This window comes from Eubalaena glacialis, chromosome 6 (genome assembly GCF_028564815.1).
Source record: "Eubalaena glacialis isolate mEubGla1 chromosome 6, mEubGla1.1.hap2.+ XY, whole genome shotgun sequence".
NCBI lineage: Eukaryota > Metazoa > Chordata > Mammalia > Artiodactyla > Balaenidae > Eubalaena > Eubalaena glacialis.
The window spans coordinates 12325531-12338887 of NC_083721.1; the positions used below are offsets into that span (position 1 = coordinate 12325531).

Genomic DNA, 13357 nt, shown 5'->3' on the forward strand with positions numbered 1-13357 from the left:
CTTCATGACATTTCAAATCTGTTTCAGGCAAATGGTCCAAAGGCTATCCTCCCGCTGACACAATATCTCCTTACTAGTAATACCTTCTTATAAACAAAACTAGTCCAGTTTGAAACATTCCTTTTGGAGCCAAGTATAAACATTATCTACATTTTGGGTGTAATCCTAGATTGAGAAGGAATCTGTGTGGAATTTGTTTTGAAGTAACTGATGTCTGTATCTGCTCAATTCAGGAGTCTTTGCTTTCATGCAGCTAGCTGCTAATATTAATTGCTCTCAGGATTTCTCCAACTGAGATATAAAAATAATATTTCAAATGAGTCTGAATAGGAGCTCCGGTTTCTAAACATGTTCAGTGATTCAATGATCAAAGATTTAACGGCCATACATTGTTTTCAGCATCTTGCCTGAAAAGTTTAGGTGGATTGATACCACCTGAGCTTCTTTTGTCATGGTTGCATAAAGCTGTTCATTGTATCTCACAACCTAGGTATGTCAGAAACTTCTAGTGCCCACCAATACCCACATTCTCCTCTCCTCTCCTGGCAAAGTGCTGGGCTTCATTTCCAAGCTGCTTGCAGTCACGTGGCGCCATGTGGCTGAGTTCTGACCCATGAAATGTGGGCAGAAAATACTGTGGAGGGGACTCCCCTGCCGGTCCAGTGGTTAAGACTCCCCGCTTCCCCTGCAGGGTGCGTGGGTTCAATCCCTGGTCAGGAAACTAAGATCCCGCATGCCGCGCAGTGCGGCCAAAAAAAAATGAAAAAAAATACTGTGGAGGACCTGAGGGCCCTAGAAGCTGGACTAAATAAATAAATAAATAAATAAAGCCTGAGTCGCTGAATGACTGTGTGGAGTGGAGCACACCCTCCCTACCTCCACCCCCCTTTAATGGCATTAGACTGCATGTAAGGGAGGAATGAACCTTTACCCTAGTTTCACTGTGCATTTGTCCATTAGTGGGCAGACTCCAGCATGGCATAAGCAGAATGACCACAAATAAAACCCACACCCCCTGCCCCTCCCTATGCCTCTGGCCCTCCCTATGCCCCAACCCTAGGGGTGTGGAGGGGGCTTATATTAGGACACAGTCTGCAAATCTCAATGATGGAGCCCACAAAAAGCTGGGATGCTGAGAAAATGATCTGTCAGACGAAGTCAGAGGATTCCAGCCCCACAGGACCCCTCGACTGCCCCTTCCCACTGCCACCCCTGCCAACCTCATATCCTGTCAATCTCTCTATCCTACTTTTGATTTTAAAAATTCTGGTCACTCTATGCTAATTACATAGGTAATTTTACTTTTAGGTTTCCCACTCAAGAAATATTTCTCTAATCAGATATTTTGAACTTAGCCACTCCCAGGCAGTCCTAGGTGCAGACTTAATATCCCATACAAATTGTTATTATTATAATTATTATCACATTACTCTGTGATCATTGGTTCCAGTGTGTCTTTGACTGGGGCATAACCCCTTGACGAAGCTCCTACTAGCTTTATTTTCTAGCACAGTGCCTAGCACAAAGCAAGCGCTCAACAAATGTTTACCAAGTGACTGAAAAAAGCATAGTTTACCAAATGTCAGTGTACCAAGACACTTTTAATTGCTTCTTATAGATATCCCAGTTCAGATTGGCTTGAGTAGGGGAAAAAACTTGGCTCATATATTTTTAAAAAATCAGGGCAGAATGTCAGGCGTGGCTTGATCTGGGTGCTGAAAAAAAGATTGTTAGGAATGTCTCTCTACTTCTTGTCTCTGTTTTCCTCTGTGTTGGCTTCATTCTCAAGCTCACCCATTCTGGACACAAGGCAGTTACCAATAGATTTGTATTTCCCTTCTACAAGCTGAGCAACCCCCAGAGAAAAAAGTGTCTTTCCCAACAGTGCCCCCCCTACTGTGGGCAGAAGCAGGTCAAGGGGCAGGGACAATGTGATGTATCTGTGCCCATTCTGCTTATGCCAGGCTGGAATTTGCCCACAGATGAATAGATACATACTGAAAGTAGGGTGTTCATAATCCACATTCAACAAACCTAAAGAAAGAAATCCATGGTAAAGCTGAAGGAGATCCTTAAAAAACTAAAAATAGAGCTACTGTATGATCCAGCAATCCCACTCCTAGGCATATATCTGGAGAAAACCATAATTCGAAAAGATACATGCACCCCAGTGTTCATTGCAGCACTATTCTCAATAGCCAAGACATGAGAGCAACCTAAATGTCCATCAACAGAGAAATGGATAAAGAAGATGTGGTACATATAAACAATGGAATATTACTCAGCCATAAAAAAGAACAAAATAATGCCATTTGCAGGAACATGGATGGACCTAGAGATTGTCATACTGAGTGAATAAGTCAGACAAAGACAAATATCATATGATATCGCTTATATGTGGAATCTAAAAAAAAGGGTACAAATGAACTTATTTACAAAACAGAAGTAGAGTCACAGATATAGAAAACAAACTTACGGTTACCAGGGGATAAGGGGGGGGAGGGAAATAAATTGGGAGTTTGGGATTGACATATACACACTACTATATGTAAAATAGATAACTAATAAGAACCTACTGTATAGCACAGGGAACTCTACTCAATACTCTGTAATGGTCGATATGGGAAAAGAATCTAAAAAAAGAGTGGATATATGTATATGTATAGCTGATTCAGTTTGCTATATACCTGAAACTAACATGACATTGTAAATCAACTATACTCCAATAAAAAATTAAAAAAAAAAACTGAAGGAGAAAAATGTCCAACTAGCATCTCTGTGGAAACCCCATCAATTGGTTACCAGGGATACTTGTCCCCCTCTGTAACCCTTCATGAGGCTTCAGGCATGTGGCCTCCTTGTTCTGGCCTTCAAGTTCCCTGATGTCCAGAAGGCAGCGCCCCCGCTGCTGAGGCCCAGCCAGGGCCTTGACTGCTAGGAAGTTGCTCACAAATCCCTTTGGGGATCTCCAGCTCCACTGGAGAGCTCCAGGAAATCCATATCTTTTTCCCTTCTTACCCCTTGTCTTCCTCCATGCACACCTCTGAATGGTAACAGCACCTAAAAGAATGAGGTAGACACTTTTGTCACCAGGTTCCAGCTGATGTATAGATGCCCATCCCTCCCTTTCCCTCTAAGGCTGGGGTCAGAGCAGGCCATTGATACTGATGACAGCATTCCTAGTTCTAGGATGACGGGGTTACTGGGACATGAAGTCCTAGAAACCTCCTGTGGAATCTGGGACAGGTGATCATCTAAAATTATCTGTATTTAATAAACTATGCACTGTTCCTTACTAAGTGGGGTACTTGCCACCACATTCTAACACAATTTAAAACAAGCCTCTCGTTCAGGGAGAATTCTGGATCTACATGTTTCTCAAAGCCCTTTCTTTTACTACAAAATGAACTAATGAATAAATCCTTTAAGAAAACCCTGTGCCATGGACCTAGAGATTGTCATACTGAGTGAAGTAAGTCAGACACAGAAAGACAAATATCATGTGATATCGCTTATATGTGGAATCTAAAACAATGGTACAAATGAACCTATTTACAAAACAGAAATAGAGTTACGGGTGTGGAAAACAAACTTACAGTTACCAAGGGGTAAGGTGGAGGAGGGATAAATTGGGAGATTCGGATTGACATATACACACTACTGTATGTAAAATAAATAACTAATAAGAACCTACTGCATAGCGCAGGGAACTCTACTCAATACTCTGTAATGACCTATATGAGAATAGAATCTAAAAAAGAGTGGATATATGTATATGTATAACTGATTCACTTTGCTGTACACCTGAAACTAACACAACATTGTAAATCAACTATACTCCAATAAAAATTAATTTAAAAAACCATTTGAAAAATCCATTTTTAGAAAGAATAAAAACACTACTTATGGGCTTCCCTGGTGGCGCAGTGGTTGAGAATCCGCCTGCCAATGCAGGGGACACGGGTTCGAGCCCTGGCCTGGGAAGATCCCACATGCCGCGGAGCAACTCGGCCCGTGAGCCACAACTACTGAGCCTGCGCGTCTGGAGCCTGTGCTCCGCAACAGGAGAGGCCGCGATAGTGAGAGGCCCGCGCACCGCGATGAAGAGTGGCCCCCGCACGCTGCAACTAGAGGAAGCCCTCGCACTGAAACGAAGACCCAACACAGCCAAAAATAAATAAATAAATAAATAAACAAACAAACAAATAAATTAATTAATTAAAAAAAAAACACTACTTATACTTAAAAAAAAAAAAGAAGAAGAAAGCCCTGTGCCAACTTCAAAATAAACACAAACACTATCCAGTCTCCCGAATGGATTTTAGCCTACCTCTTTTCTATGATCCTATATTTGTGTGTACATTCAGGAGAGCTTTCTCGGTTCAGCCTTCCTTGTCTTCCTCTTTTGCACATGAGCCCTTGGGGCAGGGTCCAGGTCTTGTTCATTTTTGTTTCTTCTGCTTGGCCTTACCTGACTCCTGCCTTTGCCTCCTTCCCCTTCCCTACTTCCATAGCCTCTGGTCCTCACACTCAGGCCTGACCCACCTTGGGCTCTGGAAGCAGAATCAAGTCCCTTAGAACATAAGCTCATTGTCTTATTCTGGGCTGTATCCCCTGGGCTAGCAAAGTGCCTGCCACCTAGTAAACTCCCAATGGGCATTTGTTGAATGAATGAATGTATTATGATTGCTGTGAACCAACGTCTTACCTTCCATTCAAGTTTACTTGGCTGAGCTGATTTTTAATCTCCCAGCACTCAGTCCACCAACCTGCTAATGGACTTGTGCTGCCTGCCTGTGTACCTGACCACAGCGTTTTTAGCTCTGTCCCCCACCTTAGATTTCACATTGATTTACTCTGCCATCTTGTAGCCTCATCTTGCTCCCTGAGGGATGCAGGTCTGCCTAGCTTCTTTCCTGCTGTCACCATCCTCTTTGGACACATGTTTAACTCCCTGGAGTGACCTTCCATCAATCCTTCCTTACCACGCTTCCTGCAGGGGGCCATCACTAGCTCTGGACTCTCCTATTCAGAGGTCTTATCCCCAGTATCTTGCCATGCCTACCACCATATGTATAGATGCACTGAACTGTATTGTTTGGTCTGTCTGTTCAGTCATCAGCTAACTCAGGAGAAATTTCCTTAGTTTTGCAAAACTGAAACCTGGTGCCTTATTTCATAATGTGAGTCTTATTCCAATCACACCATAAAAGAAGACCACACGTCTATTACATGCCAGGCACTGTAGGGCATTTTCCCCCAAATTGGACATCAGGGTTGCTCTTTAAATTAAACATGCATTCCTACCTTATTTAGGTCATTTAACAGTGCTTATATATTGCTTCCTTTTGGAGCCCTATAGTAAGTTATTTAATAAAGTCAATTTATAAAATTTGTTCTGGGAAAGGAGTAGGTAAATCAGGATCATTGTGATTAACTGGTGTGTGATTAGTCTTTTCATTGTCGAGTAACACAGGTAAAGTAGATTCTAATACTGGACTAGGAGACCAGGAAAAGTATGAATGGTCCTACAAACAGATTAATACGATTGAGGGGAGCATGTTTGTCTAGTTTGAAATTGAAGTGTACCATTAACTAAATGTTTCACCGGTATTCATGCTGTGCTAACAGGTAGCACGTGGGTAGCTGATTCCGACAAGGAACTGTTTGTCTCCTGAATTCCAGGAAGTCAGATACTGGGGGCGGGGGGACGGATATGTGCCTGTTTAGAGAGTAGACAGGTATTCAGTACGGGCAACGGGAAGTTTGGAGGATGTGCACACTCAAATCACTCCAAATCCCTGCCCACAGACAGGCTGCGGTAGGTCTCCTGTCCGGCATCTGCTCTTGCTTACTTGTTGGCATGTTAGTCTCACTACCAACAGACATCACGGGGAGTTTTACAGCTCAGGTGAGCAGAGTTCATGGGATTGGCTGAGGCCTCCCAGGAGGTTCTGAGAAAAGAGCATGGCCTGCACTTGGGCTCCTAGCATTGCCTGCCTTTGCTAGAACTGCAAGAGAGAAAGTTTGAGACGGGTTATTTAGGGGGCTCCTTTTCCGGAAGCTGCACATTTCTAATGAGAGGCTGTGATAACATAGCTGCACATTTTCTTTCAGGTGAGTTCCAATGAATCGGCTCATGAAGGGGAAACTCGCTGGCCCACCCTGAGACAAGAATGGCACCACCCTCTGTGTGCAGCCTCCTTGTGATCGGTGCACTGGGCGTCTTTGCACTTGACTGCTCCGCGAGAGCTCAGCAGAACAGCACGCTGATTTTCACGAAGGAGAACACCACTCGGAAGTGCAGCTGCTCTGCGGACATCCGCGACTGTGATTACAGTTTGGCCAACCTGATGTGCAGCTGTAAAACCGTCCTGCCTCTTGCAGTCGAGCAAAGCAGCTACAATGACCATCTGACCATCTGGTTCACAGACACGTCTGCACTGGGACTCCTGTTGAACTTCACGCTGGTCCGGGACCTGAAGCTTTCTCTGTGCAGTACCAACATTCTCCCCACTGAGTACCTGGCTATTTGTGGTCTGAAGAGGCTTCGCATTAGCACCGAGGCCAAGCATCCCTCCCCAGAGCAGAGTTTACTCATCCACGATGGTGGGGAGAGAGAATCCAGAGAGAAGCCCATGTGGTTACACCAAGGCTGGCAAACCTGTATGTATATCTCCTTCTTAGATATGGCACTTTTCAACAGGGAGTCATCCTTAAAATCATATAGTATTGCAAACTCTGCCGTCATGGCCAGCAACTTCCCCTCCTTTTCCTACTTTAAAACCTTCCCAATTCTAAGCAACAAAAGCTATGTTGTCACATTCATTTACTAACATTGTAGCTGTGTCCAACCTTTGGGACCTTTGGCACATTATGGATCATTTCAACAAGGAATCTGTGAACAAGGTCATGGGTTTTCCTATCCTCAACTTCACTTCACCCCCAGCCCCCATTCTGCCGGCCCTCTCTGCTCTGCCCATGCACATCCATGGGAAAACAAAATAAAAAGAGCCAAAAAACCTACTTGATTCAGTCCAGAAACGTGCCTTGAGGGCCAGCTAGAGGCTAGGTCCTTGCTACTGGGGGCAGGTGGAAAAATGTCAGATCAGAAATGGAGAGACCAGTGCACCCCAGGGACTACTTAGTGGAGCTCAGCAGAGGGGATGACCCCCAAGAAAGGCGTCTTCCTTCAAAACATTGCCTTAATTTTTTTTTTTTTTTTGCTTCATTTTGTTAGATAGGTTGGAATTCCCCTAAGCAGAGAATGATAGACTTCAGCATTTTGAGACTGTGAGCACCACAAAATGATTAGGTTCTCTTAGACTGGTATTTTCCAAATATCTTGTTAAGAATATTCACATTGAGAAAGGGGAGTCTTGTGAGTGTGCTTAGTGAAGGAGGTTTGAAGCTTGGAGGATAGGGTGGGACCTTAGGACCAAATGAGGGCACTAGGGTCCTGAGGAAGGGATACAGAAATAAAAATTGGAAGTCACAAAAACCAAGTGCATTGGGTTCTTTCCTTAGAGCAAGGCCTAAACCCAGGGAAAGTTTTCCTCTTCTAGCCCTTCATGTCCTTCTCTTGTCTTGCCTCCTGTCTTCGGCCCCGCTGTACCACTTCCCCATTTTTCCTCTCATTGTCTTCATCCCCCTCCTCCTCCTTCTCCTGCTGCAGAAATCAGAACTTAGATTAATACCAGTAGAACTATGTTTGACTACATGAGGGACTAGCCTGGGAATGTAATAGTCCCTTATAACATTACTCCCATGGGTAAATATGCCCAGATTACTAATAGATAATTAACGAAAGAACTTTTAGCACTCAGTCCATTTGGAAGTTTAAGACTGGAAAGTCAAGACACTTTGTATGATGGGGTTAACACAAAATGGTTTTATGTGCATTGATACAAGGAACTAACACAACATATTTCTTTTTTAATTAAATTGGCTTGGGGATTCCCTGGTGGTCCAGGTTAGGATGCCGCGGTCTCACACCTGAGGGCCCGGGTTCAGTCCCTGGTTGGGGAAGTAGGATCCTGCAAGCCATGTGGCACAGCCAAAAAAAAAATAAATAAATACATTTTAAAATTAATTAGTTAATTAATTAAACTGACTCATCATTGTACGAAGAAAATCTTCTCTCCCAGAGACCCAACTAACCATTAAAGTGGAATATAAAGAATCTATGGCAATTATGGTATAAATGTCTAAATTCAGAGTGCAAAAAATTTGAAACATTACTGAATTTATGATATCATAATAAGAAATAGTTTTATTATGAAATGACAGGCTGTCTTGGAATTGACGACTTTATATCACATTCATCACATTTTTCTCTTAACCTTAACACAGGGTAACTGAAATAACCTGAAATGTCTACATTAGCTTAATTGGTGGGGGATTTGGCCATTCGGGCTAATTAGCATGCATCTATAATGTCAGTGTTTAAATTAGGCCAAAACTAAGACCAAAATATGAATTCTAATAGAAAAATGTAATGACCTAATTACTGACATTGTATTTGAGAAGTAAGATTAAAGTGATGGAAAAAGACAAAGAAGAAAAAAAGAGCGAGAAAGAATGGCAAGAAGGATACAAGTGAAAAGATTAATAATAAATATATTTACTGTCATTAGTTACTGAAAATGTAACAAATTGAATTTTAATAGATTTTTATTAATATAGTATAACATTAACTGATGTTAGACATTATGAGCATCTTAATGTGCATATCTTCCATTTGGTGGCTTTTAATAGTTTCAGAGCCATTTCACATGTGTTTTAAGTGATTCTTATAAGAAATAATTGTGGGTCAATGGGACTTAAATCAATAGAGGAGGAAAGCTAATTAACTTATAAATCAAGCCTGAGGTTGCCAGGTTTCTAGACTGAAATGCAGTTCAGGTTGTGCTGACAGAGGACAAATAAGCATATACATGGGGAAACATGGCATTTGGTGCTCAATCACAAGGTTGGGAGGACAACAGGGAGTGGTGGGGATTGTGGCAAGCTGAGCACGCACATCCAACTGAAGGGTCCACAGCAGTGCAAGCTGGCTGAGTGTCACTGCCATGGGAGAACACAGCAGGGCCAGATCTGATCCTTCAAGGGAATTAGGAACTCCAGGTGATTTGTAAATGTTGGCACATTATTCTGTTTTTTGTTTGTTGCTTTAAATACCACTGTGTGGGTCAAACTATGTCAGTGGTCCCCATGGTGTCTGGGACTAGCCATTTGTCACCTCTGATCAGTGGTGTGCTAGTAAAAGTTTAACCACCAGCTCTCCCCCCAAAAGTCTGTGTGTAGATATAAATGTGCGTAAGTTTATTATAAATTTTATTGATAGAAAGGATGTGCAGCACACAATTTACAAATGATAATAAAATGTGTAATGCTCTTTATTATAAACTCTGTACGCAATTAACTCTCAAAGAATGCTTTAGTTGATTTTTGCCAAAATCTTGTATCCAAAGCCAACCTAGGGTGGCAATTGATGAGCAAGTATAATTCTGGCATAAGTGTTCGTTGATATTTTCATTTATGTTAGGAGTAAGAGGAAAGTTAAACAATAAAGATGTATGTGGGAATGTCACTTGTTAGTCAATGATGTAAGCAACTTCTTTGCTGAATCAAATAATAGGTTTCAAATACTGGAGGAAATTTTCCTCAATTTAGGGGACTAGTCACAATGTAAGGGCTACAGACATGATACATTTTTAAGTTTAGTCTGCACTGTTAACATTTTTCCCATCACACTCAACAAAATAAATAAAACCCTGATATGTAGTGTTTTAAAAGACATTTTAAAGACCTATTTCTTAGCTTTATCCACTGAGAGGGCCAAGAAGCAATGACACTCCTGTAGCAAAAAGCACACTGATACCTACATTTTGGTTCCTCAAAACCATTCCCCATTAAAACAAACAAAAAAACAACAACAAAGAAAATAGGACCCCGGGACTTCAACACAGGGAGCCCGGGTTCGATCCCTGGTCGGAGAACTAGATCCTGCATGCCGCCACTAAGAGTCCGCATGCTGCAACTAAGTCTGCACGCTGCAACTAAAAGATCCCGCAGGCTGCAACTAAGACCTGGTACAGCCTAAATAAATAAATAAATAAATAAATATTTTTTAAAAAGAAAATAGGGCCTTGAAGAAATAACTGATTCCACAGCGCTAGGGCAGCAAATATTTAAGGGTGAGCCTGGAACATCTTAATGTGACAGAAAGTAAGAAAAGCTCAATAAATTGATGGGGACATATAAAAAAATATAGGAGTCAGCTTAAAGAATTCCACTGGTCACAAAGGGACCATCTGAGCATCAATATGATCAATTACCGGGGCTTCCCTGGTGGCGCAGTGGTTGAGAATCTGCCTGCCAATGCAGGGGACACGGGTTCGAGCCCTGGTCTGGGAAGATCCCACATGCCGCGGAGCAACTAGGCCCGTGAGCCACAATTACTGAGCCTGCGCGTCTGGAGCCTGTGCTCCGCAACAAGAGAGGCCGCGATAATGAGAGGCCCGCGCACCGTGATGAAGAGTGGCCCCCACTTGCTGCAACTAGAGAAAGCCCTCGCACAGAAATGAAGACCCAACACAGCCATAAATAAATAAATAAATAAATAAAAATTGTATAACTTTAAAAAAAAAAAACCAACAGATTTATTTAAAAAAATATATATATATGATCAATTACCAGAGTGGATTTTAGCATATTGACTTGAAAAAAATTCCATGAGTTAGTACTGTCAAAACAAAGGAAGGAAGGAAGGGAGGAAGGGAGGGAGGGAGGGAAGAGAGGGGAGGAGAGGGAGGGAGGGAGAAAAAGAAAGAAGTGGGAATGGGGAAGGGAAAGTACTACTTTACAGAAGAATGGCAACTAATATATATAGAAGGAATAATAGAAATACAAAATCACCATTTTGCAAACACCACAATAATAATTAATTCTGAAAAGAATCATTAATGGATGCTAAAAGGATTGGATGAAATACTGTCTAAAAGTATTATCATCCTGCAGATTAGTTATTAACCACAAATGGTACCTTTATGATGGAGAAAGGTCCCTAAATGAGTGACTGAACTTAATGGGACAAATTGGCATCATGGGCTGCCTGATGTGATACACTGAGAAGGACACATTACCTATGTAGTATTCTTGCCTAAAACGTTAAACCTGCATCTAATCCAAATCCAAATTGAGGGACATTCTGCAAAAACAACAAATAAGCAAACCAAAAACACTGGCCTGGACTTTGCAAAAATATCAGTGTCATGAAAGTTTAAAAAAAGGGATGAGGTGTCCTAGAATGAAGGAGACGAACCAGTCGTGACAACTAAATATAATGTGCAATCTTCACTGGGTCCTGAATTGGGGAAAAACCAACAGCTATAAAAGACAGGAGAATGGGACTTCCCTGGCGGTCCAGTGGTTAAGACTCCCGTGCTTCCACTGCATGGGGTGCGGGTTTGATTCCTGGTTGGGGAACTAAGATCCTGCATGCTGTGCGGCATGGACAAAAAAAGGGGGGCAGGAGAAGATAGATGTCTCAGCTCAAGCAAAGAGAGTAAATTTCTCTTTCTCTGACTTTTGGTTATATTCAGGCCCTCAAAGGATTGGATGATGCCCATCTGCACTGGTGAGGGTGATCTTATCTCTACCAGACACCCTCACAGACACACCCAGAAATAATGTTTTATCAGCTGTCTGAGCATCACTTGGCCCAGTCAAGTTGACACATAAAATTAACTGGCACAAACAGGAAAAGGCAACTCCATAGAATAAGCATCCATTTTATCTAGTGAGAACAAACTGCTGTCCCCTTCATGATGGAAAGGGTCTAGTATAATGAAACTGGCTGGTCCTCCCAGGGAGTGTTCCATATTGGGGGATCAAGATTGGTCTCTGCTGCTGACAGGTTGGATGCTAAACAGATCAGAAGTCCATGTTGAATCCATACAGAGCCTTCATCCCTGACACCATGGCTACTTTGTTCATGAGCCCATTGGGTAAGCACAGGAATAGCTAGGGAAAGAGGTAGACTGGTATCTATAGAATGAGTCATCTCATCCACCTTATTATTGGGAGCACCCTTTTTGGTGGGGGCACTTTGGAGTATTCACACAGACCCAAACATCCTCTTACCTGTGCCTATTCTGAGTCTGTCCCTATAACTCTTCCCCACATCTCCTTGTCTTATTCCTTCCAAGTCCTGTTACATTCACCCCAGCCTTTCTTCCTCTGGGTTTTGTGAGAGAAGTAAACCATATAGAAAATGATTTGAATGACTATTCTCTCAATTCTCCCAAGATGGAACACACCTAGATGCATACAAGATAAGTTCATTTATTACGTAAAATGGTTACCTTAGGGCATTATGGCTCATTGCCTCTAGGAACCCCAGTTGAGAAGCGGTGATCCAGCCAAGCCATTAGTTACTACCAATGAGTCAGAATAGATCTGTAGTTCTACCCGTGTTCTTTCCAGGCAAAGCAGACAACCAGATGAACGGCTTGGTGTTCTGCTGCTGGGAACGTTTCCCTTCACTGCTTCCCTCATGCCTACGCCTGATTGGGGCTATAATGCTACTGAGCCCACTTCAGATGATGCCAGCACATCATGTGGAACCATATGTGTTCTAGACTTGAATTGTTTCTTCCTTAATCAATTGGTCATAGGTATGGCTCAAGGGACACGTAGCAATGCGTCAAGAGTAAGAGCAACAAAGCACAGGGAACAGGTAAGTACTCTTTCAACTTGCTTGTGTCTTCAAGATCGCTAGCATCCAGTCACATATATACGACTTCCACTCATTTATAGAGGGCTGTTCTGCATGCCCATCATTATATTTTTAGTAGATCAGATAACTTCAGTTTATTTGGGGCAGCTAAGATCATACGGTCACTTGGTGTCCCGTGGTTAAATATTCAGTCTCTATTAGGGCTCACATCAAGCCAGGAGCAATTTCTCAAAAGGAGAATACTTATTTGTCATTTAATTGAATTCAACTTCAGCTTACTACCTGATCCATATTGGTCACAGGCCTAAGATTCTCCTTACTATAAGAGTATTTAAAGCCACAGGACTTAATTTGGTCACCTAACAAGAGAGTGAAAAAGAGGGCCCAGGATCAAAAAATAAAGCACCTGAATACTTAGCGATCACTTAGAGGAGAGCCAATAAAGGGTTGACAAGGTTAGTGAGGAAGGAAATAACATGAGCCTGGGGTGTTTTTGAAGGAATGGTGTTCTGGTAAACGTTTAATAATCAGCTCTCAAGGAAAAAGGAGTCCAATTTGAGGCATTTGCTGATTTCCATGGTGCAAATACTCCTACCATGGCCAATTTCAAGCTAC

The 13357-nt window shown here is 42.3% G+C and overlaps 1 protein-coding gene across 3 annotated transcripts in view; it reads left to right on the forward strand.

Annotated features, from left to right (window-relative positions):
- The window catches only part of EPCIP (exosomal polycystin 1 interacting protein), a 28855-nt gene that overhangs the window by 11449 nt on the left and 4049 nt on the right, over positions 1 to 13357 (forward strand). Inside the window, exons 2-3 of one of the 3 annotated variants that reach the window (XM_061192899.1) lie at positions 6118 to 6666; positions 12490 to 12656. In XM_061192899.1, the coding sequence (XP_061048882.1) occupies positions 6177 to 6666; positions 12490 to 12644 (645 nt within the window). In that variant the 5' untranslated portion in view covers positions 6118 to 6176 and the 3' untranslated portion in view covers positions 12645 to 12656. Of the gene's footprint in view, positions 1 to 6117; positions 9580 to 12489; positions 12657 to 13357 lie in introns of those variants that run through there. The other 2 variants (XM_061192900.1, XM_061192898.1) reach the window with 2 other exon arrangements.